Genomic DNA, 27,600 nt, shown 5'->3' with positions numbered 1-27,600 from the left:
GTAGCTGACTGAGTATGGGACTGTTGGAGGGGGATCCGGGGTGTGGGCGTTGGGACTACGTTGACCAGTGTCAGCCGGTGCCCGAGCCAGGCAAACCTGATGAATGCTGCTCAATGATGACCTGGCAACGCGTCGGACAGACCACCTGCTGGCAGGAAGAGTCAGGAGAAAGGACAGGAAGTTACACAGCAGCAGTAGGAGACAGCTTCAGATAGGGATGGGAATTGATAAGATTTTTCCAATTCCAATTCCATTTTCGATTCTGTTTAACGATTCGATTCTTTATCGATTCTCATTTGGAAAAAAGGAGAACAAACAGGTCGATTAGCATCAACTTTGTTTTATATTTTTGAACAAAAAAATACAGGTGAGGTCAACAATGAGGTCTTAAGAGGCCCCCAGCCTTGGCCTCCTCGATGATGCCCAAGGCTGGGGCACCATGGTCTGCATACATTGCATGCTGTGTATGCAAATGCTTTTGCATGTCGCTAGTATTTCCTCCCTTTGTTGAAATGTCTATTTTGCAAGTATTGCAAGACGCCCTGTTGTCATCCTTTTTGGTAAAATGTAATCAAACTTTCGAGCGTTTATGCCGCTTTGTCGCCATGTTTTCCTGCTAGGCGCGAATGCGTGCATTGCGTAACTACGCAACGTGCGTGGTGACGTCATTCACGCCCACTGGAATCGATAAGGGAATCGTTTGCAAAAAAGGCAAGGAATTGAAACAATCGGAACCGGTTCTCAACAAGAACCGGTTTTCGATTCCCATCCCTAGTTTCAGAGGTGGGGAAATCTGTTTTTCTGCTGGCTATCAAAAGCTGACATAAGCTCACTTTGAAGGGGCCAAATTCTGCTGTTGCATGTTTTCTGACTGACCTGTGAACTATCACCTTATGCATGACTGTAGCTTAAAAAAGGAGGAGTGCTTATGTTATATGCAAACAGCTAAGTTTGTCTGTACAGTGTACCTACTGTCTACCGGTCCAGCTAACCTCCCCAGGTCGCGGTAGGAGAGTGGGGGCATATAGCCATGACTTTATCATTGTTTGACTAGTAGTTATGTACAGTGTTTTTAACCATTTAAAGTAGTTGAAAAACATTAAACAACGTACCTCCGACTCCATCCTGGAACAGTTTGTTCTGTCTTTAGGGTGTCCATTGTGTTCTGTGTCCATTCTTGGGGGAGACCAGTTATCCTGAGTCCCTTTACTGCAAAACAAACTGCACACAGAAGAACTGATGCATTATAACTGTATACTTACATAACTAAAGATTTATCTTGACAGCTGGTCACTGAGGTTGTGGTCCATGGGTATTATTTCTGTTATCAGGCAAGTTATTCATTGTACTTCATACTAGTCCATACTTGGTTCATGCTGTCTGCAGAATGAACCTGTGGTGTTTTATGTTCTTCCTCGCCTCAACTCTATTTCACTGGTTAATATATCATTTAGTTTTTCATTTCAGACCTGCAACACATTACAAGAGAAAAAAGATGGTTTGGGGAAATTTAGTACCAGTTGATACGTACCTAAAGGCTCTGTAAGCGGACCTCTACTAGATTAATAGAGAGAATGTGCATGACGTCACAGATGCGACTTCACAGCGGGTTACGCCCACTGAGTGGCAGAAAGACTGAGTGACAGCGTAGACTTTCAGTTTGAACAACTCAAAAACATCTAAAATGGGAAAGAGCTGTTGTGGGATCGACTGTACTCATCGATTTAGCAAGAAATCACAGTTATAGTTTTACAGACTCCCGAAAAATAAGCTTAAGAGATACAAATGGATCGCTGCAATTTGCAGAAACAACTGGATTCCAGGCACCGAAACGTGGATTTGCGGTTCCCATTTTGTATCAGCTAATGTTGGATTTTTAGGTAGCTAACGTTAAACGGTCAAATCATAATGTTCGGTGTCCTCATCACTTTAATTTCGCCAACAAATCCTGCCTTGAAGTAGGACCAAGCGTCAAGACTTTTGTACGCCTTCAAGCTTTGTGTATTTCCCCAGCGTAGAAATTAAGTACACATAAATATTAGGATGTCTAATATTAATGTCCATGGACCACTGGTTCTTGGGGTAACTGTACGGGTCACTGTCAAGTCCAACTGCCTTTAGTTTAAGCCGATAATTGGCTATTATCCCATCTTCTCCACAGTTTCCCCTACTAGTTGCAGCCATTTTTGCCACTCAGTGCGAGTAAGGGGGCCTGGTCCAGTGGGAAAGGGAAGTCAATGCAGACCCTCTATTATATACAGTATGCTCCCATTCAGTATCATCGTCCCTAATACAAATGTCCATTTATATGCACGTGCACAAATATTATATTATTTATTCTTTCCCCTCCTTACAAGCACTATATTACCCCATATCCACCTTTTTTGGAATGTGCTGCAGCTCTGAAAATAAGTGTCCTGTTTGCAAAGAAATTCAAATCACAATAGAGGGAAAAATCCTCCCAGGCCATTCTGATGTGTCCAGAGCTGTTTACTGCTGAGGGGCTATAATACAGATGTGTGGGGACCCTGCTGACATTTGAACAGTCTTCGTCTCAGAACTGCAGGTTTATTTTGGGAAAATGTTTCAGCTTTAATTTCATTTAACGTTTATTGCACGTTTATAAGGCCATGAAATCTCAGTTTTGCCTCGGAAATGTTTGAGTTTGTAAACTCAAATTTTATTCTATTTTTCCAAATTTGTGAGTTTATAAAGTCACAATGTCTAATTCCTTTTTAAAAATAATGTTTGATTATTAAACCATGTTTGATTATTGATTTATTAGATCTGATGGCTTCTTGTTTTAAAGTTTTCCCACGTACTTTGAGTCCCTTCTCAGAGCCCAATTCTATTTTTTTTATAACCTCACTGTACCTGCTCTCTGTTAAAAGTGTGCCAGATCAGGGATCCTCCTGCACAGTTTCAACTCTGCCTTCACACTGGAGGTTTGTGAAACAGAATCTTGAGCTCCATAAAGCTAGAAATGACCCTGATTTGGGGTCGTTTCGGAACAAATGGATGTTCTGTTGGTATTTACCTGCGACGGTATCCAAACATGAGGAACAGAACGCAGAAGATGATGCAGGCGGTGCCAATATGGATGCCAATAACGATGCTGCCCAGAGAGGCTTCAGAGTCCCTGCACTGACAAAGACTATTTCCTCCTGTAGGACAAAAAAAGAGTAGAGTAGAGTTTAGTCTCATCTTGCTCTGTTATTCTGAATTCCAAAGCTTTAGAAACGTCAAAACTGAGAAATCTCAACTAGATTTCAGTATTTTGGTATTCCTGACACTCACCTGTGATCGGGTCGCTCTTGCCTTGCTCTGCCAGTGACACCAGTCTCTTGGAGCAGTCGCTCTCTCCGTTTCCGTTGTAAGCCACTAGTTGAATTTCATACACCGCACCTGGTTCTGAAACGGAAGGTACAGTGTTACTACAGTGTTACCACGGTGGTGCTACGGTGTTGCTATGGTGTTACTACAGTGTCACTACGGTGTTACTACGGTGTTGCTACAGTGTCGCTACGTTGTTACTACAGTGCTACTACGTTGTTGCTACGGTGTTGCTACTGTGTTACTACGGTGTTGTTACGGTGTTGCTACGGTGTTACCACAGTGTTGCTATGTTGTTGCTATGGTGTTGCTACGTTGTTGTTACGTTGTTACTACGGAGTTACTACAGTGCTACTACGTTGTTGCTACGGTGTTACTATGGTGTTGCTACGTTGTTACTACGGTGTTGTTACGGTGTTGCTACGGTGTTACCACAGTGTTGCTATGGTGTTGTTACGTTGTTACTACGGTGTTGCTACGTTGTTACTACGGTGTTACTACGGTGTTGCTACGTTGTTACTACGGTGTTGCTACGGTGTTGCTACGTTGTTACTACGGTGTTGCTACGTTGTTACTACGGTGTTGCTACGTTGTTGCTACGGTGTTGCTACGGTGTTGCTACGGTGTTGCTATGGTGTTACTACGGTGTTGCTACGGTGTTGCTACGTTGTTACTACGGTGTTACTACGGTGTTGCTATGGTGTTACTACGGTGTTGCTACGGTGTTGCTACGGTGTTGCTACGTTGTTACTACGGTGTTGCTACGTTGTTACTACGGTGTTACTACGGTGTTACTACAGTGCTACTACGTTGTTGCTACGGTGTTGCTATGGTGTTACTACGGTGTTGCTACGGTGTTGCTACGTTGTTACTACGGTGTTGCTACGTTGTTACTACGGTGTTGTTACGGTGTTGCTACGGTGTTACCACGGTGTTGCTATGTTGTTGCTACGGTGTTGCTATGTTGTTGCTACGGTGTTGCCACGGTGTTGCTACGGTGTTGCTACGGTGTTGCTACGGTATTGCCATGGTGTTGCCACGGTGTTGCCACGGTGTTGCCACGGTGTTGCTACGGTGTTACTACGGTGTTGCTACGGTGTTGCTACGTTGTTACTACGGTGTTGTTACTACGGTGTTACTACGGTGTTGCTATGGTGTTACTACGGTGTTGCTACGGTGTTGCTACGGTGTTGCTACGTTGTTACTACGGTGTTGCTACGTTGTTACTACGGTGTTACTACGGTGTTACTACAGTGCTACTACGTTGTTGCTACGGTGTTGCTATGGTGTTACTACGGTGTTGCTACGGTGTTGCTACGTTGTTACTACGGTGTTGCTACGTTGTTACTACGGTGTTGCTATGGTGTTACTACGGTGTTACCACGGTGTTGCTATGTTGTTGCTACGGTGTTGCTATGTTGTTGCTACGGTGTTGCCACGGTGTTGCTACGGTGTTGCTACGGTGTTGCTACGGTGTTGCTACGGTATTGCCATGGTGTTGCCACGGTGTTGCCACGGTGTTGCTACGGTGTTACTACGGTGTTGCTACGGTGTTGCTACGTTGTTACTACGGTGTTGCTACGTTGTTACTACGGTGTTACTACGGTGTTGCTACGTTGTTACTACGGTGTTGCTACGGTGTTGCTACGTTGTTACTACGGTGTTGCTACGTTGTTACTACGGTGTTGCTACGGTGTTGCTACGGTGTTGCTATGGTGTTACTACGGTGTTGCTACGGTGTTGCTACGTTGTTACTACGGTGTTGCTACGTTGTTACTACGGTGTTGCTACGTTGTTACTACGTTGTTGCTACGGTGTTGCTACGGTGTTGCTATGGTGTTACTACGGTGTTGCTACGGTGTTGCTACGTTGTTACTACGGTGTTGCTACGTTGTTACTACGGTGTTACTACGGTGTTGCTATGGTGTTACTACGGTGTTGCTACGGTGTTGCTACGGTGTTGCTACGTTGTTACTACGGTGTTACTACGGTGTTACTACGGTGTTACTACAGTGCTACTACGTTGTTGCTACGGTGTTGCTATGGTGTTACTACGGTGTTGCTACGGTGTTGCTACGTTGTTACTACGGTGTTGCTACGTTGTTACTACGGTGTTGTTACGGTGTTGCTACGGTGTTACCACGGTGTTGCTATGTTGTTGCTACGGTGTTGCTCTGTTGTTGCTACGGTGTTGCCACGGTGTTGCTACGGTGTTGCTACGGTGTTGCTACGGTGTTGCTACGGTATTGCCATGGTGTTGCCACGGTGTTGCCACGGTGTTGCCACGGTGTTGCTACGGTGTTACTACGGTGTTGCTACGGTGTTGCTACGGTATTGCCATGGTGTTGCTACGGTGTTGCTACGGTGTTGCCAGTGTTGCGTACCCAGGTTGGAGATGGTGTGTGCGTTGGCGCTGCAGGGCAGCGTGATGGGCCCCTGGAAGTCGGCCTGGGGGACCCTGCGGTAGGACAGCCTGAAACCCTCCACCCTGCCGGGTTTACTGGGCAGCTCCCACAGGACCTGCACGGAGCTGGAGTTCAGCACCTTGGTGAAGTAGGTGGGAGCCGTCGGAACTGCAGGAAGGATAAAGAGAGAGGTTATAGATGAGAGACAACTGTACTTGTGTACCTGGGTCACTGCAGCAGCCGAAAGAAAAAGATTTTTGAAAACATATTCCTACCCAGAGTTCTCTCTGTCTATATACAGACACACAGACCCGTCGGTGCTGCTAGGAGGCCTCCGGGTCTCCAGGCCTCCGGGTCTGACTCGGCAGTCAGTAGGCAAAAAGACGTTTAAGTTCTTCGGTTGGAAAAACGTATATTATGACTCAGAGCTGAGTCTTCTGTTAAATATGAGACTTTATGAAGTCACAAATTTGGGGCTTAAACACAAATCTACAAGTTTAAAAAGTAAAATTCAGATTTTCTGATTTTTCTGATTTTAAATTTTTTTTATTTTCATTTGCCAGGTTTTAATGTAAGAACTGTTTAATAATACAAATTTCTACGTTCAGGAAGTTAGAGTTTTCACATTTTGTTGCAAATTTGCAAGTTGATCAAATCTGAATTTGTTTCTTCTTTTTTTTTTTAGACATTGTTTATGTATAAAATCTTAAATTATAAGTTTTGTCCTTCAAAGTTGTTTTGTTTGTTTTTTTTAAACATTTTTGAGTTTTCTGACAGATTTCCAAGTTATAAAGTATTTTTTTTTTGTTTTTATTGCACATTTGCTAGTTTATAAAGTCAAAGTTCCTAAAGTTAGAAGTCAAAATGTTGTCAAAATGTTGGAGCATTCAACTACAATTATTTTAGTTTAAAAAAATCTTTTGTATTCATTTTTTCATGGAATATGTTAGCCTTAGTCAAGTCTATGATAGTAAGCTGCGTTTATTTTTCAATTTCAATTTAGGTCTAGCCGTTTTCTACTTAAAGTGTATCGGATGAATGCGTCACCACAGACCAACTTAAAGGGTATGAATTCACACTGGAGTTTTACTAAATAGGAACCTCCAAGCAGGAAGTTATCCAACCCCCAGCCCCCCAGACAGCTAGAAACCCCCTGTCCTCACCGCCTCCCAGTGTGGTGGCCAGTGCGCTGCTGGACTGCTGGCTGGCTCCCAGGGCAGAATAGGCCTTCAGGTAGAGCAGGTAGGTGGTTGCTGGTTCCAGGTTGGTCACGTCGTGTTGAAAGGTGCCTTTACTGATGGCCTCCTGCAGCTCCATGTTGTCAGGCTCTGAACCAACAAACACACGGTTATTAGGTCATGCAAGCTGAACGTATTTCTATCATATGTCGACCTACAGAGTGAAACTGTGGAACAGCCTGAGCATGGAACTAAAACAAAGTCAAAACATATCACAATTTAAAAAAAGATACAAAGAAACTTTTTTTTTCAAAATACAGGTGCGAATAAACATGTAGATATGTACATTTATTAATATATGGAGATATATAGATTTATATTATGGATATAGATATATTGAGTTATATTATACGTACAGTATTTATATATCTATATCTCTATTAATATATATTGATTAATAGTTATATGTAGATATGTTGATATATAGATTTATAGTTATTTTTATGTATATAATTGGAGATAAATATATGAACAGTGTATATATAGCATATCTACTCTTATATAGTTATTCAAGTATATTGTTATATCATTGCTGTCTATTGTTCTCTATTATATTGTAGTATTATTGTAAAGTAATGATAATGTAATACTATACATTTTACTTCTATTATTACATACCGGTAAATGCATAGTATCACAACTAAATGCTGGGCGTTTGTTTTGTTTTCTTTCTGTTTGCTTTTCTTTGTTTTGTTTTTGACTATATTTATATATACATATAATTGAGTATTATATCACTATATTGAATAGTTATTAAAGTAGGGGTGATTTATTTGTACTTTATTTTTTTACTTTTTTGTATTCTTTTTTTTTTTTAACATGCATTGAATAAAAATCTTCTTCTTCTTCTTTTTCTTCTTCATTGATCATGTTTGCGTCCACACTCACCCCCTGTCCTCCGGATGTGCAGGACGTATCCGATGATGGAGTCGGTGGAGCTGGTAGGTGGATGGCTCCATGTGATCTGCAGGCTGTTGGTGGACAGAGCTGTAGCTGTGAGGCCTTCAGGGGCAGCGGGTAAGTCCTTCCCCTCGGTCAGTGCCAGGCGGGCGCTGGCCTGGTTGGTGCCTGCGCTGTTCTCGGCGATGCATTGGTAGATGGCCTCGTCGTCCGAACCGATCCGAGTCAGAGCCAGAGTGCTGCAAAGACACGTCCCCGTTACTCAGAGCCTCAGGTTCATCCAGGGTCATCCAGGATACCAGCAGGATGGAGCTGAACCTCCTCCTACTGCTACTTCTGCTACTAATCACACTATTTTGGACTCCAAATCAGAAATATTTACTATTTTTACTATTACTATTTATCTTTTATTTCATTCATTAAAAGAAAAACGAAACAGTTAAATATAATTTCAACAAATCTCTTTCCTTGAATGAAAGGGAACAGAAAGAAGACTGAGCTTATTGTATCTGTCCCTTTTTCCTAAGAAATCAAATTTCAATTAATGTAATAACAAAAAACAAAACAAATTACAAATTACACAATTAAAAAAAAACACTTTCCAATAAACGTAATAAAAAAAAACAAACAAAAAAAACAAAAACAAAACAACAACAAAGTTATAAAATAACACAAAATAGCTGTCGTCAAACACAGACAGTCATATTCTTTTTTGATTCAAAGAAAAAAAATATGACAATGGTGCTAAAAAGAGAGAGAAAAAAAAGAAAACCCACCTAACTTAACAATTATCATGATATTTCTTCATCAAACTGGCTTTTATTATTCTTTTAAATGTAATGTTTGATTTGCCTTCTTTGGCTTCTGTATCCAGATTGTTCCATAAACTGATAACTTGTCTTTTACAGAAACACAACGTTATGGCCAATAAAAGTCAAAAACTGTTAAATGATATCCAGATATTTGAAGTTTATTTTCATCCAAACAGAATGAACCCAAGATATTTCATGTTTTTCTCAACTTCATTTTATTTGTTTATTTACATCAGATTTTTTTAATTCATCTATTTTATTTTGAGGCCTTTAACATATTCCTAAAAACACTGGGTAGATAAAACTTTTATTGTTTTGTAAAAGCTACTGTAACTATCTAGATGTGAGCTGCCTCTGAGCCCAGAGATGTTGACGCCTCCTCTGGACGACGTTATAGTGTTTGTTTCATTTTTGGTTTAAAAATTATCCAAAAATATAGATATCCTAAAATGTTCTTGTGTACAGGTCAAAGTTCATAATCCTTATAAACTTGTCTCGGTGAGAATAAGCAGAACCTTCAGCTCACCTGTTGTTATTGGTGAGCTTGACGTTGTGTCCAGGCGTCAGGACCTTGCCGTTCTTCAGCCAGATGAGGTGAGGGTCGGGGACGCCTTGGGCCACACAGGTGAACACAGCGCTGCCCCCTGCTGGCCTGGAGACAGACTGGGGCCACTGCACAAACTCCGGAGGAGCTTCGGGAAATAAGGAGAGGAAATAGACTGTTAACATACTCAAGATTATAAACAGGAGAATGTGTGGAAACGTGAACCAGGAAACGTGAATCAGTAACTTCGTCTCTTCCCATTCAAGGAAAGAGATTTGTTGTAATTATATTGAACTGTTTTGTTTTTATTTTAATGAATGAAATAAAGAATAAAATATCAACTCAGACATATCTGAGTCATGATTTTTAGTTTTAGTTTAGTTTAGTTTAGTTTATTTTCGGTCATGACACAAAAAAAAAAAAAAAAAAAAAAAAAAAACAAGAATAAAACTGACAACAAGAAAACGATTACACTGTTCAAAGAAAACATAACAAAAAAGTTTCCAGTATACAAATAAACAAATAACATCTAGACCGAAAAAGGGGTAGGCTGAAGCAAAGCTTATTATTTGCCTACCTCAAAGAGATTAATTAAATTAATGTAATAAAAGCAAAAAGTAAGAGAAAGACTGCTAGTAAAACAAATTGCCTCTGTGGGGATAACAAACATTCCTCAAAAAATAAAAAAGATTTTTAAAATAAAGGTGCAGTCTACATGTTACCTTCATGCTTAAAAAATCAAAGCAAATCACCAATTAAATAAATACCCAAATCAACATCCAGCCACTCATTAATTTAATATAAGGAAATCATGATTCAGCTTCTCCACAGTAAAGTATTTCAATGTACTTATTTAGCAGGCGTCGGATAAACACACCTGGATACATACTGTATCTGTCTATCTATACATATATATGCCTGTGTCGTCTGGATGAAGACAGAAACAGCTGTCTGCATTTCACAGGAGAACGATTTGACTTCATGCTCAAATCCTCTGCTCAACATCAACAGCACGTCCAGCAGCTGACTGGCAGGTCCTGGTGGGCCTGGTGGTCCTCCCTCCACCCCACACCCCCCCCTCCCCTCCAGTCAGGAACAATACATGGGAAGGAGGCGGGCCCCTCCCCAGCTGGACCAGCCCCGAGCATCTCATTGATCTGTTGACCTGCACTTTTATACCGCTGGACGTTCAACGGCGTTAGCGGCGGGTAACACCTCCAGATAAAAGTCTAAACAGAAGCAAACAGAGCTTCCAGCAACGATGAGTCAGGCAGCTATGAGGAGCCCCCCCCCCCCCCCCCCCCCCCCCCCAGTCCAGAGTCCAGAGACTGAAGGATCATTTCCTAGGATGGCTTGTGACACCAGGGGAACAAAATGGTGTTTCAGGTAACCCCCCCTCCCAAGCTACAGCTCAGCCTCAATATCTAGCATTAGTGGAGAAATCGTCTTCATCCACTTGCCCCTGTTTGGTTTAAGGTTTTTCTCCCACTAAGGGAGTTTTTACCTGCCACTGTTTATGTTATGTTATGTAATAATTGCTCGAGGGTCATGTTCTGGCCTCTGGAAAGGAAACTCTTGTAATAGACGCTATATAAATAAAATTTAATTGAACTGAAATTTGTCTTTCATCTGTGGCCACATGAATAAGTGCATTTAAGTACTAGTAGGTAAGTAAGTCTTTTTGTTATTTACACATTTGCAAAGTTTTCCTTTACTGCAAATTTACTACTTTTTAAAGCAGACATTTCCAAATGTCATCATATGCATAGTTTATGCAAGTTTTCTTTCAAATTTGCAGATTAATAAAGTCAGAGGTTAGAATAAAAAATGAATCAAGTCAGAATTTCTGACTGAAAACGTTTCCCGATCATGTTGAAACTGCAGTTAATTGTCATCCCAGATTACAGGTGAAGTCACGGGACTCCCGTTTGGAGGTGATGTTGACACTGAAACAAATGAAGATGAAGGAGCAAAGCATAACAGGGTGAGAGGACTTGATGGAGGATCCAGTAAAATGATTGGACGTGCCGGCCCAGCTGCCCCCCCTCACTGTGAGGGGGCCATCCATCTTGCAGTCACAGACCACACCTCCTTCATCCTGCACCTCCCTGCAGCCGTTTCCAGAGACATAACCTTCCACTCCTTCTGTCAGGGTGGAGGTCAGAGGTCAGAGGTCGTGCTGAAGCCCCCGCCCCTTCCCCCTGCCGGCCCTGCCCCCTCCTGCACCTTGCATTGACCGTCCCGTCGCCCCTCTCTCTGTCCGTCCATATGCTGCCGTTGTGAACGTGACCGTGGACTCGCAGAGGGAGAGTTCACACATCTGATGACCTGAAGAATAACCTTCACCGTCCACTTTTATTCCTAAAATGTTGCACTTCAGTAACAAAGAAAACCTCTCACAAAAGAAACCTTTGAAAACCTGTGGTTGTCAACCCAGCTGTAAGGAGAACCTGCAGTTCTGACTACTCAAGCCTTCAAAAGTCAGTTCATCTCCACCATCTCCGTGTTGAAATGTCCCGGTTCAAAACAGAATTAAACAAAAATAAGTTTGGTGTCCAATAGTTAGATCTCACATCCATAACAATTGTACATGGGAAATGTGTCCCTAGATAGAGGTGTGTGTGAGCTGTGTGTTTTGTAGTGACAGCGGAATTGCAGTCTGAAGTGTTAGACAGTCACTTGTACGACGGAGTATTAGGGCCAAACAAAAAAACAAAAAAAGGAAATTACGAGAATAAAGTCATAATGTAATGAGAATAAAGTCATAATATTACGAGAATAAAGTCGTAAAATTCCGAGAATAAAGTCATAATATTACGAGAATAAAGTCGTAAAATTACGAGAATAAAGTCATAATATTACGAGAATAAAGTTGTGATATATTATAAATATATAAATATAACTTCACAAGATGCTCAATATTCCTCATTTTAACACAGGGAGAAGAAGCTCTTCCTGTTAGAGTTCTCATAAATTATATTCTCATATATATATTACGACTTTATTCTCGCAACATTACGACTTTATTCTCGTAATGTTACGACTTTATTCTCGTAATTTTACGACTTTATTCTCGTAATATTACGACTTTATTCTCATAATATTACGACTTTATTCTATTACGACTTTATTCTCGCAACATTACGACTTTATTCTCGTAATGTTACGACTTTATTCTCGTAATGTTACGACTTTATTCTCGTAATTTTACGACTTTATTCTCGTAATATTACGACTTTATTCTCATAATATTACGACTTTATTCTATTACGACTTTATTCTCGCAACATTACGACTTTATTCTCGTAATTTTACGACTTTATTCTCATTATATTATGACTTTATTCTCGTAATTTCCAATGTTTTTTGTCTTAGTTTGGCCCTAATACTCCGTCGTACACTTGCTCTTTCAGTGAACGTAGTTGTAAATAAAGACTGATCTGGGCACGATCATCCTTAAGTTAAAGATTATATGAATCATTGTGTTGTTAATTTAACTAAAAGGCTGCCACAACTAGCTCTGGGTTGGGCCTGAAGAGTCCAGGGGTGAGGGGGTTTGGCTTAGCTTAACTGATGCTAACAATGAGTCTAACTAACGTTACTTTACTTTCATTCTGTTTGAAGCTGATCTAATTGAATTTAACACATTTTCCTCAAACACAGATCTTCTTAACTGTGGGCCAAACATTGCTCTGGGTCTCACTTGTATTGTAATAGACACCATATACATAATATTGAATTGATTCCAGCTGAATCCAGCTGCAGCCACAGCTGGAGCTCAGTTTGTGGCCAGTCGTCCTTGTTGCAGATGTTGCTTTGCTAGCGACATCTGCAACAAGGACAGAGGAACGGATCCAGTCAGGACGACGGCGAGGTAACAGGTAACGGCACTGAGTCTCATGGTTGATCATGAGCTAAGCTAAGGTACAATAGCTAGCTTGGTGTTACTCAGGTAAGGTGGAAATGAAATTTGGAGAATGTTAATGAATCCACGGATGAATCTTCACTGAACTATTTCTCCCAAAACTGTGCGCAAATCAAATGTGTGGGTGTGGCCTAAACCTTCTGTTTGATGCATATCTTGAGATCAACTTTTTCTCAAAATTGATCAAACTTGATTCTGACCACCAATACAGCAGTCTTCGGAGGCACCGGAATGGTGAAGTTCGGTCCGTAGTGGCCGCCACAACTCGCAGATGTCGCGCAATAATAATAATCTACAATAATCTGAATTTTAAACTTTTAATGTTTGTTTTCAAAGCTCTCAACAGCCTTGCCCCTTCTTATTTATCAGATATTTTAACGGTGCGTGAGCCTGGCAGAGCCCTGAGATCCTCCAACCAACATTTGTTGGAAGTGCTCAGGTCAAAGCAGAAGCACTGGGGTGGCCGAGCCTTTTCAGTTGCCCCAGGCTCTGGAATAAGCTCCCCTGTGAGTTCCGCACCATCTCTGACCTGGGCCTTATTAAATCTAAAATGAAAACTTATTTATTCAGGGTGGCTTTTAATACTCGGTAGTGTGGCGACACTTTTTTATACTTGATGTTTTATATGTTCATATGTTTTATTCTTGTTTTATTTTGTTGTTTGTTATGTAAAGCACTTTGATTCACCTCTAAGTTGATGTAAGGTGCTATATAAATAAAGTACATTTACATTTACATTTTTTGGTCGATTTCTATGAGGCTTCAGTTGTAGACAGCAACTACTTTTCAACAGCCAACCAAATCACAGAGGCCAATATTTATATATTTAAGTATAAATGACTGATATTGATACTTGTAGTGGGACATGAACAATTTTGCACCAGATCTTAAACCAATTAAGCAGTCAGAGGCCGTGGGAGATGCAGGTGGTTGTTGCTGTGAATGTTATTGGACTCCACTGAGTCCCTTTTTCCATTAGACCTGCAAACAATTTGAATTTCCAACTGTCAGCTAGTATCAATAAAGGGATCAATAAAAGTGGATTAAACGGCAGCCTCGCCTTCTGCGCTGAGGATCTTCTAATATCTGATGTGTTAAAGTGCAGACATTTCAGCTGCCTCTGAATCTTTATGAACCACATTGCGTGAGTCACATGACCACCAAACAAAAGCCTAAAGTGCTTTGTTCTCTTTTAACGCCATAAAGATAAAATATTGATCAATAAATTAATGAATATTTTAAAGATCAGCCCTTTCTCTCCTGCCTAAATTAGACGCATTGCCAATCAGTGTGAGAGGCTGATGTGACGTATTGATTGATCTGGTCACAGAGGAACAAAAGGAAGAGGCGTAGAGGCAAAGCTCAGCAGTGCCAAAGAGGCTTCAGTTGTTTGGGGTTTATATTTTACATGCGGGTCATTGGCGGTTTCCAGCTAGGAGTATTGATTACAGAACCTCAAATGAAAAAGAGTTGAGATGTAATGGAAAATATAAAACAGCATGTATGTGATGAACCCAAGATATTTTGTTTGAAGTTAATTAAATTTTTTAATATCAACCAACTTTTACGTGTCGAACCTGAAACACTGTCCAAAGAAAGCTGAGATGGTCAGTCTTTACCAGCGCTATCTTCCCCTACAAATCACCAACCTAACCTAAACAATATAAGACACATCTATCTGACTTCTAATACTTAGCTAGCTGGTTATCTAAGTAATAAAAGATAGATCAAAGTATTTTCTCCAAAACATCATCCCAGTGGTGAAAGCATGGTGGAGTAGCTGATTTGTGCTGCCTCCACTGATCAAAGGGAGCACTGTCCAACCAGTTCAGAGCTGGTTGAACAGGAGGTTCAACCAGCTCTGAACTCCAAGGGTTCACTTACTTTCTTCTCCTGCATCTTTAATAAGAAAAATAAATTAGAATAGATTATGTGTTATGAGCTTGTTACTGTGATCTACACCCACATATCAAAGAAAGTTTGGCCTGAAATTGGACCATATCTGCACTTAGCTTTGGCCAATATTTGGCTTCGACTGATGGGGTTGACTCCAGCTGGATGTGGCCGTCAGAAGTTGACAAATGTCCACAGCCTATAGTCCAATTCTTCATTACTCCAACACTCACTGTATCCGTGTCAAGACTATTTTATGAAATCTGGGCCCCATCATGCTCATACAACACGTTTCGTCCACTTCGTTGGCCCACATAGGACTTCCCAGAGCTATAACTGAGCCAAGACGTGTCTGCTTATGGGGAACTAAGGTCACCTTTTATGGGAAATTCATGCAGAAAACCTGTTAATTTGAAAGGGATTGCACTTTTTCTTTGCCACTTATCAGCTCTGATGCCCAAACAGACTTCGAAGGTGTTCCCTTCCAGAAGAGCAGTCATTTACTGGTTTTGGGTCAGTCTGTTCTCTACACATCCGTGTAATAACTTCATCCGATGTAGACTGTCTCACCTTGGACCACGAGCCGTCCAAATGCCGTTCGTCTCATCCTGGTACCGGGTCGATTGGCAGCACAAACATACACTCCTGAGTGCTGGAGGGATACGTCTGAGATCATAAGGTTCCCCGTCCCCAACACCTGGATTCCCTCCACCCCAATTGAGCGTCCATCTAAAAGACACAAACAAACAGAGAAGAGGTTTAAAACTAAAGTTAAGGAGTAGTTTGAACCATCTTCCACCAACAGAACCTCTGTTTGAATCATCTGAAAGTACCGAGTCTGCTCCAGGAAACAATGGGCCGTGGGTTTCCTGTGGCAATACACTCCAAGATGGCTGTCTGATGGACAGTAATGGTCAGATTTTGGGGTCCAGACAGGATGACTGGCTCCTTGTAGGTTCTGGGAGTTCCACCTGGAGGGTTGAGAGGACAAAAAAAACAGAAGAAATAATGAACTCCAGTGAAAGTGCATTTGTTTTCTTGTCATTCTTTCTTTACAGATGTTGCTCAAAAGGGTTGTGTCCATGCCATCCTTCTAGGTTTGGACACCACAGTGGGGTCCAGACCTGGAACCTGAACTGACAACAGTTTAGTTGACGGGACTTCTCTGGTTAGTGGCTCATTCCCTGCTACACACATGTCCACATACCGGTGACGTTGAGCATTGCCTCATTGCTGTAGCGAGTGTTGGCAATGTTGGATGCAACGCAGCGGAAAACTCCTGCGTCCACTTTCCTCAGCCCGGTCACCTGGAGGATGCCCATCGGAAGGAGGGTATACCTGGACAAGGAGCCAAAGTGGGGGTGAGGCACTTAAAAGTACTACTACCACTGGAAAACCACAGTGGTAAGAAAAGGTATGTGAACCCTGTGTGATTAGCATGTTTCCTGACATTTTCCTAGAGGAGGTTTAGATAAACAGACAGGAATGCGGTGCATGGAGTGCTGCTTGGGTATTTGCAAAAAAGTGTAACGCTCAGGTGCTCTTCAGTCGGGGAGATCCATGAAATGTTGTAGACAGAGAACTGAGGTACTCATGAGGGTAAGATTAATAAAATGCCTTTATTGTTGCATGGCTAATCTATTAAAAGCGTGTCTACGCGTTTCAGCCAAACTGGCCTTCGTCAGGACAGAAGTGAAAAGGTTTAGATAAACTTGGGAATGAATTTGCTTCTCCATGATGGCAGCAGGTCTAGATCTCAATGCAGCAGATTAAGCCCACATTCTGATACTCCCTCCACTTTGCTTCTGGGTTGATGTGTTGATGGACATCCTGCCTGTTCAATGACCTCTGTATGGTAGACTTATGAACGCAGATGTTTGCCCTTTCAACGTGTTCAAATCATTGACTCTCATTGGCTTATTTCAAAGCCATTGGTGCAAATCGAAACCTCATCCAATCGGTGGATCAAGGTGGAGGGAGCATCGTATTTTAGAATTATTTTGTTGATCAAAGCTACAGATAGGGGAAAAAGCATCAAGAATAAAATCAGAAAATTAAATCTTTCCAGACATCATTCTTGCTGCTACTCACCGTTGTTAGCGATACCAATTCATACCAATGCTACACATGGTATATATCGCCTGCAAACAGCGTAGCAACACAGCTGCTAAAACAGAACTGTTACAAATAGTAAAATGAGCTAAATGTTTACTTTGATGATGTAGGTAGCAATCATGTTGGATTCTGAGCTCAGGGTAGGTGAAGTTTTTCTAACTTTCCGAGCATAACTCCAACTTCAGGGGAGATTCTAGTTCAAACCTTTGATTTGGAACTTGGAAACTATGATTCACAAGTACAAATAAAACCCCTGTTACTCCCATGTTTCCTTGTGTTACCTGCTGTCAATAGTATTCAGTGCTACTCTGTCTTTCTCCCAGGTGATGTTGGCCTCAGGTACTCCGTTGATCTGACACTGGAAGCGAGCAACGCCTCCCTCGCCCACCGACATGGACCCTGGGTGGGTGTGGAACTTTGGAAGAGCTGAGCAGAAAAACACACAAAATTCAGCCCTTAAAACTCATATTTGGGTTTTGTTGTAAGTACTTGTGACAAGTGAGTCTCTGCAGTAGACGGCAGTTACTGCTCTCTCTATTTTTGAGAATCAATTCCTGTTGGGGGAGATAGGATGAAAGCTAACCGCTACTCAGAGCGAGGACCAGGGACAAGCTCACCAAAGTAACTCAAACCTAAAAAATCTCATAGCTCTTCAAGAAAAAACATTTTACATTATTGACATCACAGTTACATGGACTGTAAATAAAAGTATTTTTGAATTGAAGCGTCTCGATCTGCGTAGCGCGGTCCTTTATTCAACAGTGTTGCAACTGTGTTAAACAGACAGCGGACCATGTGGTATGAGGGAGCATTAGGGCCAATAAATAAATAGATCTGAAGTTAGAAGAATAATTCTCTCCTTTTGTGGCCCTGTTTTGAGCTCTTAGCTGTTAGCCATTAGCTGCTATATGTTAGCCTAGCTACCTGTTAGAATCCTCTGATTCTCCAAACTCTGAGGGCTGTGTTTATCATTTTAAAAACATTTCAAGAAGAACAATATATCCTGTTAATGAAGACAATCTTCAACACTTGTGGTGCACAATTTATAATTTATAGCACCGGTTGAAGTAATAATTTAGTGGAGAGCTTATTTGTTGCCTAATTAATCATAAATGATCATGTTCTTTACATGTGTAATATCGAAATGTGACACCGTCTTAAACTAGGATTTTTTGACGGTACAAAATGTAAAATTTTTGAGAGAAAGTTCATAATGTCACACTTATGTGAAGAAGTTGAAAACTTGCAAGACAGATTTCTTTCATCTTGTAAATTTCTTTACCAATACTTAGAATTTCTTACTGGGAAAATGTGATTATGTAAACACAAATTTACAAGACAACACAAATGTTCTGAATTCATAAAAATGTATAAGAAAATGAATGAATTGTAATTTTGAAAACAACACACTGACCTCAGAAACTTCAGTCATTTGCACCATAAAACTTTATAAACTTGAACATTTTTGAGGGAAATTTTTTGAAATTATGGCTTTAAAAACTTGCATTTTTTAGAAAGATTCAAATTTCTATGCCATGAACTTGCAAATTAGCAGGAAAAAATCTTTTTCCCCAAATGTGCTCCTCACAGGGATCAATACATGTCATCATGTTGAAAGAAATGTACCGGTATCTCTATATCAACCAGTGTTTGATACACAAATTTATATCCAATATGGCGAGATAGTTGTACAAGTTTTGAAGAGGAAAAATTAACATTAATTTTGTCACTTTGAATAAATCGCATAAATTAAAACATATTTTTCCGTAAAGCATGAAAAAAAGAGAAACCTGATGTGAGTTTGTTAAAACCAAAGTTTTTATCAAAACAGTTACCTGGCACTGTAGTAATTAAACAAAGTACAACAAACAAACGTGTTTAAATTTGACCACTTACATGCTAGGACAACTTTAGCCTTTCGGCTAACCAGCAGCCCGTATCGATTCTGGACCGCGCAGTCGTATTCGCCTACATCAGCATCGCCACCCTCTCTGCGTTTCTGAAACTTCTGGATCAACAGCGTTCCGTTTTCCAGCACCTGAACCCGCGGGCTGGTGGGCAGAGGAACCCCGTTTTTACGCCATGTGACCATGACCGGCTCCTCGCCCTGAACCCGACAGTCGAGCAGCAGCGGGCGATCCCTCACGGCAATCACATCGCTGGGCTCTTGGAGGAAAGATAACTCGGAGGCCACGCAGACACCTGGAGAGACAGGAAGACGAAAGACGTTAGTTAGGGACTCATCTGTTTTCTGTTTTTATCATTATACATTTAAGATTTAACATTTAAGAGTTATGTAATCCCACTAAACACTGGAGGAAGTTGGGCGATGACTTGAATGACTGGTGTCTTGTATGACTTTATTAACCTCTACCATCGTTGTGGAGCATTTCATCCACTATTGTACAACATTGCTCTAGTTCATTGAAGCTTTAGATGTTCTGTTTTTTTTAGCTATTCTGAAATAGGAAAAACTAATCTCAGACCATCATCCCTCCACCACCGTGCTTGTCAGTAGGTATGGGGTGTTTCTGTTTGGTTTTCTTCAAACGTGATTCTGGAAATTAAGACCAAACATCTCATGTGTCCAGAGGAGATTGTTCCAGAAGTCTGCAGATCTGTTAGGGTGCAGTTTTGTGAGCCTCACTCAGGCTTCCACGTTCTTTTCCGACGAAAGAGGTTTTTTTTCCTGGTAACTGTTCTTCGTCAAACTGTGCTGTCCTGGATTTTTTTCACATTATTTTTGTTTGTTTTTTGCATTTCCCTAAGCATGAGAGGATTCACAACTGCTGGACATTTGACCAGTCTGTCCGTTTGTCTGATGAGACCAAACTAGAACTGTTGGGATGCATGTATCCCACGTTTGTTTGGTAAAGTAAAATGGTGGCAGCACAGTGATCTGGGGCTTCACGCTCAGAAAACCTTGTTCATGCTGATATTCTGGAGATTTATGTAAAGAAATCTGGTTCCAGTCGTAATTTAGGTGAATGCTAGCAGGTCTTCCAGCAGCACATATGGAACCAGTTCATTCGGTTTCACTGGAGGTAAATAAAGTTTATAGTTTCCATGGAAACGTTGACTGTTTTGAAGGGAACACATTTTTAACGTTGACCATGCAGGAGATTCCTGGCAACTGGACCAAAAAGGCCAGCAGAGCACCAGGAATGTCGGTGCTGGGGAGGGAAACACAGGAGTCAACGCGGCAGCGCCTCCATTGAATCCAGAGCCGACAGAGACAATGGCATTGTGGCGATGCTTATTTGCACCCAGCCCCCCATCAACCTCCGTCAGAAACTCCTGCCATCCTCCAAACACGAGGGGCACCATCTGCCCCATCCTCATACATCCTCCCAGCCCCTCCCACCCCGGCCCGTCCTTTCAGAGCCATCTCCGAGGTGACTTTCCCATGCCACCAGACCGCTCTTCCTCGCTCTCGTCCCCTCTCCTCCATGACCTTGGTGACACCCCCCAGCCTTTCCTATTTTCCTCCGTCTTTTTTGGTGTTAATGCCCTCATATGCAAAGAACCTTAAAGCCCAACAATAGAGGCTTGGCCTCCCAGCTGCGGGGTCTTAACAATCACCATTGGACTTGAACTTCCAAGATACCTTATCAACGTCACCATGGAGCTTTGTTTGTGTGAGACAAACGATGTCAAGCAGGGACCACTTCTGGAGCCGGACTCAGGCCGGACCTGCGGGGTCTCCCGTAGCTTTGCAAACACATCCATCTATCTCATAAACCCTGGTTCTATGAGGTTTGGAGATATTTGTTAAAAATCCCCAGAACCACATATCTGTCTAGAAAACAACTTCTAGGTTAGAGTTTAGAGAAGAAAAAACAAAAAACCTCTAAATCATCTGACTATTGTGAGCAGATTATGTGATGCCCTTCAAGAGTCAGGAGACTCGAGCTGTAAAGACAAGCCATAGAAGATGGTTTGTAAAGGCTGTTGTCTATTGAACCCGTGTTTGCTGACCCTGTTCAGCCCCAAAATGAAAAAAACAAACAAACAAGCAGGACATCATCACACAATAACAGCATTTTCAGCTTATTCTGTGGTTCTGACAGTTCTCACGGACCGCTGGTACCAGGGGAAGGCTGTGGTATCTGTGATCAGCTTAACCCTGCAGTTTTTGTTTCAAATGCCATTTCACCAGCGTGAATGTAAGTTAGGTTTGTAATCTTTAATCTGTTCTCACTTGTTCCGTTTAAAAGCTGGTTTTGAGGGTTTTGTGGTGGACCGGAACGCGCTGGTCAAACATTTGAGTTGTTCTCTGAACTACGAGTGTCTTGACTCTTTATAACCTCTCTTCTTATGAACAAGGTTAACAACGAAACACCAAATAACAGATCTCTGTGTCCCAATGTGCTGACTTAGGGGTCAGAACATCTTTCTGACAATTAAAACGGACTTTTGAATCATACCATATTGACATATTCAGATATGAAACCGTGGCTCCAGATGATGAAGCCGCTTTGATTTGTAAACCCACGAACGAGCATCTGCCTCCTTTGTGGAGTCAAGGTCCCCCTCAGCAGATGCTGTCAGCAAAAATGATGGTAGATCTGCTGGTCACCTGGGTCTGGGTGGGCTGATAGACCCTCAGTGACCCCCCTGAGGCTCCCACCCCTCACCCCTGGTAATGAAATTCATGCCTCCTGGGGCAGATGGGCTGGGGGGGTTGTTGGGAGAAATATATTCTGGCGGCATGGTTACTAATGTTAATTTCTGATCAAGAATAACACGATGGTGGCATTGTGTGTGCCAACACAGTTCCAACAGGGAAAGAGATCAGCAGAGATTACAGGACTGTCTCAGAAAATTAGAATATTGTGATAAAGTTCTTTATTTTCTGTAATGCAATTACAAAAACAAAAATGTCATACATTCTGGATTCATTACAAATCAACTGAAATATTGCAAGCCTTTTATTATTTTAATATTGCTGATTATGGCTTACAGTTTAAGATTAAGATTCCCAGAATATTTTAATTTTTTGAGATATATTATTTGAGTTTTCTTAAGCTATAAGCCATGATCAGCAATATTAAAATAATAAAATGCTTGCAATATTTCAGTTGATTTGTAATGAATCCAGAATGTATGACATTTTTGTTTTTGTAATTGCATTACAGAAAATCACAATATTCTAATTTTCTGAGACAGTCCTGTATTGAGAAGCAATAGCTGCTGTAGATAAACCCAAGAAAACAATAAGAATATGGTGACTTATGGAACAATGTCTGATGGACAGATGAAACCAAAGTGGACTTGTCTGATGTTAATATCCAGTCCCGTGTTTGGAGAAAAAAAACAAGCACAGTATTTCAGCAGAAACATCTCCTACCTCCTGCAAAGCACGGCGGTGGAGAGATGGTGATATGGAGTTGTTTTAATGCAGCTGGAAACTTTTTAACAAAGTTGGACTGAGCCAGAGTTGCTCTTAGTTTTGCTTTTGAACGACTACTGTTGAGAAAAGGGTGGAACTGAAGTTCCCAGGCTGAGTCTGGCTTGGTCTGGTCAAGTATGCTAGCGGACAGTTTTAGATTTAGGACTAGGGCCATAATGGTATCTTAATAAAGGAGGGGAACGACCAGCGGCCCTCTCTATAGCAGTGCTGGATGCCGCAGGCCCCTCCAGGCCCATAAGAGGTCTTCACACAGGTCAAGAGCATGGATATGTAGATTCAGGGGGGATGGAGGCCGAGGGTGTCAGACGTGAGGTCCTCCCCCTCTGCTGCCTTTGTGCAGTGAAACTGATGACCCTGAACTTCACAGATTTCTGACAATGCCTCATTAAAACAAGGGGCCAAAAACCCAACTATGCAAGGCTGCAAACATTTGAAAAGGCAGAGAAAAGTGAAGTGAATCTGACATCCATTTGTGTTCAGTCTTTTTCAAGCATCTGTTAAACTCAGTTTCTCTCATCACTGAATTCTGCTGATGATACATCTATTTTGATACTGAAGTTTTTGTCACAGAGAGTCTGTGGAGGAAAACATGAGCTCAAATCATGCCTTTCTTTCTTTATCCTCTTAATTATCATCCCAAACGTTATTTATTACGAGTGGGATGCTCTCTGGGCCTTAACAAGCTAGCATGTTTTAGCTGTAGTAGGAGACCAGCTGATGGTGGAGTTCAGGTTCTGACTGGAGACATAACGAAGAGCGCTCAGGTAAACTAACTAGACCTGGCAGCAGTAGGAAGCTTCTGGAAACGGCATCAAACGTTATTAGTTTGTTGACAAAAACTCAGCGTGAGATTAAAAAGGAGTAACTATTCTTAGGAAAACCAACTTCTGGAGAAATTGCAGGGAGGTTGCTGCAAGAAGTGAAACAAGGTGGTTCTTAAAGCATTCAAACGCTGTGCCAATTAGTGCTCAAACACACATGAGAACAACAATCGTAAAACTAACCATTTCTGGAGAAACGGTGCTGGGTTTGCTGCTAATTTACATCCCTGGTTCTTGCTCTTAAAATAATGAAAATAGACCAAATAAATTGGAAGCTGCTGAACTTTGACTGACGTTGAAGTTGCTCTGAACATCCCAAATATTTTTACGGGGAGTTTATATGTTAAATCGCTTCTCGATTGATTCAGAGCAGCACTTAACAACAGTCAAGTTTAGCGTTAGAACCACAGAGCAGTGTGGTTCTTGCTGGGGCGAGATGCTGCTGCTGCTGCATCTCCCCCCAAAATTCAATTTTCGATTCTTTTTAACGATTCTATTCTTTATTGATTCTCTTATTGATTCTCATTTGGAAAAAAGGAGAATAAACAGGTCGATTAGCATCAACTTTGTTTTATATCTTTGAACAAAAAAATATAAGTGAGGTCAACAGTGAGGTCTTAAGAGGCCCCCAGCCTGTGCCAGGGGGTCCCCAGAAAAAAATATTTGTTTTAAAAAATAATTATATAATATAAAAAATTTAAATAAATATTCTTCTCTAATAGAAATTAAAATTCTCCTTTTTAAAAGGATATCTGAGCTGAGCAATCAAAAATAAAACTATGTCAGCCATTGACAAATACAATCAACTCAAGTCCAATGGAACTTGTGCAATTCTGCAACCATCAATTATGAAGAATTAACAATTCTTTTGCAGAAAAATAAGCATATCTGCTTTTTCAGGAAGGATACCCCATCTTTCTGGACTTATGGTGTCTCCAGCTGTGGAGAACAACAAGTCGCCCTGTTGTCATCCTTTTTGATAAAATGTAACCAAACTTTCGAGCGTTTATGCTGCTTTGTCCCCATTTTTTCCTGCTGGGCGCGAATGCGCACGTTGCGTAACTATGCAACATGCATGGTGACGTCATTCGCGCCCACTGGAATCGATAAGGAGATCGTTGCAAAAAAGGCAAACGATTCCAAGGAATTGAAACACTGGGAACCGGTTCTCAACAAGAACCGGTTTTCAATTCCCATCCCCACGGCTGGTACGGCTGCAGGAGACCTGCCAAGTGTCTACAGGTTTTAGCTGGATCTACATACATGGTGTCTGACTGACCGTTCGTTTACACGAAAACGAAGCTCAAAGTCACCAAAAACGATCATTTCTGAAAACTCCGGCCAAAGTGGAGATTTGCAAAAACCCTGTCTTCACGTTTGCTTTTAAACAGAGGGAAACGGACATTTAGGCTTCAGAACGTCACATTATGTGACAGAAACGTCACCAGCGTCATGTGTGCGACCTGTGTTTACAATTTGTTTGGCCACCGTCAATATTTTCTTGTATTTTACCTGTTTTATATTCTAAAGTCACACTTAAAAGTAACTCCACTTCTCTGTCACTCCAAACGAAAGACTCTCGTTCCATCTTGGAAGTAACTGGAAGTTACTCGGGTCATTTGTTGACGTTTTTTTCCTAGCATGACTTTATGCTTCTCGTTCAGCTCATATCACCCCTTAACAGCGTATTTATGCGGGTTCGTGTAAATGATGGTATTTTTCAAAACGTAGAGGGGGAAATATCCGTTTTTGTAAATACCCGGCTATGTGTAAACGTGGCCTGAGAGTGAAGAGGCACCTTTTTAAAGAGCCCCATCAACCCCTAGTTCCCAGGTGTGCAGCGCTGCACGCTGAGAGATAACAGATTCTCCAGTGTTTGGAGGAAACCCTCAGGCCACACACGTGCCTACTCCAGTTAACGTGTCAGTGGTGAACATCGTGGCCACACAGGCTCCTCCCTGACATCTTCTTCAGGGATGTCTGCCGTCTCCTAGTAAGACTTGTGTGAACGGAGGCAGCTGTCGCTGCGATCGTGTTTGTGCGTTTCCACGGTCTAAATCCTGTTAACAGGAACCACTTTCCTCCAGATTGAGACGTTATCTTTCTGTCTCCCTGCAGGAGACGTCATCCCCCGTCTGCGGATTAAACAGAAGCCGCCTCCATAATGGACCCTGCGTGAGTGGGGCCGGACACAGTCACGGGCATCTGTGGGGGGGGGGCTACAGACACATATCTCAAATGAGGTCTGAATATGAGCGCAGACGGGGGGCAGTGTTATGGAGATGAGGTGTCAGGGTCAGGTCGCCGAGGTCTGAGGTCTCTGGGCTTGGGAGGGGGGCTATTGTGTCGTCGCCACCCCCCCAACACTCAGACTGCTCTGTTGACCCAACAAAAAAGACTTTGGTCAGAGATGGAAACCAGTTTGTGAGTTAAAGATAGACGCCCCCCCCCCCCAACATCGGCACTGGCTCCCCTTCCACTCCCATCCTCCGTCCTCCACCGTTCATTTTCATTTCATTATCAGGCCTTCTATAACTTTGGTTTTCCTAATATGACACAGTCTTATTGTGTGTCAGTAAAAGCACATTTTGTTATTATTGTAATCACTTACTTTTAAGAGCTTACAAGAATAAAGTTGTAATTTTACAAGAAACAATGAAAACAATACATGAACAGATTCTTAGTTTTACAAGAAAAACATTTTTCAAAATTGTACTCATTAAAAGTTAAGAAAAATAGTAACAATTTTATGAAGAAGAAATTATTAACTTATGGGTATACAAGTCGTCAAGAAAAAAGTCTTACTTTTATGGCAGAAAAGTCATACCGTAGAGCAGTAAAGTTGCAATTTCATTTTATAATGCTAAATTATGACAAAAAAAGTTGTAATATGATGAGTAGAAAATTATATTTACAAAAAAAACACTACAATTTCTCCAAAAAGAAAGTTTGACGACACTGACAAAAGACAAGAATAAAGGCATCATTTTACAAGAGGAAAAAGGATGTAGTTATTAGAAGAACTTAGTTGTTTTAATACAAGTTACCCAAATTATCATGAAAGTTTAGGTCTAATTTAACATAAACATAAGTGGAGCAACTTCATCCACTATACTGCATGCTAGGATCCACTTTACATTGTAAAATTATGACTTTATTTTTTTTAATTTAAGGTTAATTTTCTCCTAAAGAAGCCCCAAACTGAAAGTCACCTCATGGTTATACTCAAAAATGGCGAAACATTTAAGATTATGTTTCTTCAAGGTTTTAATAAAATATGTAAATATTTATCCAAGATTTATAGGTGCATGGCTTAAAATTTTATTTCAAGTTAAATATTGTCCATCAGAGCTTTCATGGTGTTTCTTGAAGGTGATGAAGGCTGTCTCAAATTTACATAAAGAAATGTTAAAGTTAGCTCCAGTTCACACTTCCTTTCACTGCGTTTTATAATTTTTTTTCCCAAAAACTCAGTTTCTACTCATATTAAAACTCATAGTTTCTGATTTTCTAGTCTTAAATTTGGAGTCTCAGCAACATGACAATATACCTGACAATATATAATAATAATATATATATAATAATATGTAATATGTATACATATATAATAATATGGTCATACTCACTTAAACAGTGGAGCGCTGACAGACATGTGAGGACGACGACTGCTTTCATCTTCTCTTCAGCCAGACTGACATTAAAACTTCAAACCCTCAAAAAGATCAAAAACTTGAAAAAAATAATCCAAATGGAAAGATGTCTGATCCAGGTTCCAGTATTTGTTATCCCAAAAATACAAGTTCTTAAGTGGAAGGGTTGTTGTCATTGAAGCGTCGCCGTCCTCCTTGGGTTCAGCTGCTGACCAGGTCCATATCTGTTCTGAGGGGTTGGAGGTCCGACACCTCGGCCGGATGGACGGAGCTCATTACACATTCAGCTTCATTGTTGCTGGTGAATAGACAGAGGCTCCCATCAACCGCTGGAAGGTTGGCCTGCCATGAGCCAATCACAGTGCTCCATAGATCAAGAAATGATTGATATTCATGTGAATGGAAGAGTCTTGGATGGCCGCTTGGCCCCCACTCCGGCAGGATGGACCAGCTGTGGCCTGAGCTGGTCACACTGGTCCCAGTCAGGATATGCTCTGGGAAAAAACAACATCAGTCATGTGAAAACCCATCAAAACTCTGAAAACCACCAG

General features: G+C 41.3%; 1 protein-coding gene across 1 annotated transcript; it reads right to left on the bottom strand.

Moving 5' to 3' along the window:
- Positions 1-70: 70 nt before the first annotated feature.
- Positions 71-27,074, bottom strand: LOC133461220 (immunoglobulin superfamily DCC subclass member 3-like). Its single transcript, XM_061742035.1, has 14 exons — positions 27,026-27,074; positions 19,062-19,367; positions 17,447-17,591; positions 16,258-16,388; positions 15,884-16,021; positions 15,621-15,779; positions 9,215-9,380; positions 7,865-8,115; positions 6,902-7,066; positions 5,718-5,906; positions 3,298-3,411; positions 3,038-3,164; positions 1,113-1,221; positions 71-148 (listed from the first exon to the last, which is right to left on the bottom strand). The coding sequence occupies exons 1-14, from the start codon at positions 27,072-27,074 to the stop codon at positions 71-73; spliced, it is 2,127 nt and encodes a 708-aa protein (XP_061598019.1).
- Between the last annotated feature and the right edge of the window lie 526 nt (positions 27,075-27,600).

This window comes from Cololabis saira, chromosome 15 (assembly GCF_033807715.1).
Source record: "Cololabis saira isolate AMF1-May2022 chromosome 15, fColSai1.1, whole genome shotgun sequence".
In the NCBI taxonomy this organism is placed as follows: domain Eukaryota; kingdom Metazoa; phylum Chordata; class Actinopteri; order Beloniformes; family Belonidae; genus Cololabis; species Cololabis saira.
Note: the sequence above shows the minus strand (reverse complement) of the source record. Positions and strands in the feature narration are given on the sequence as shown.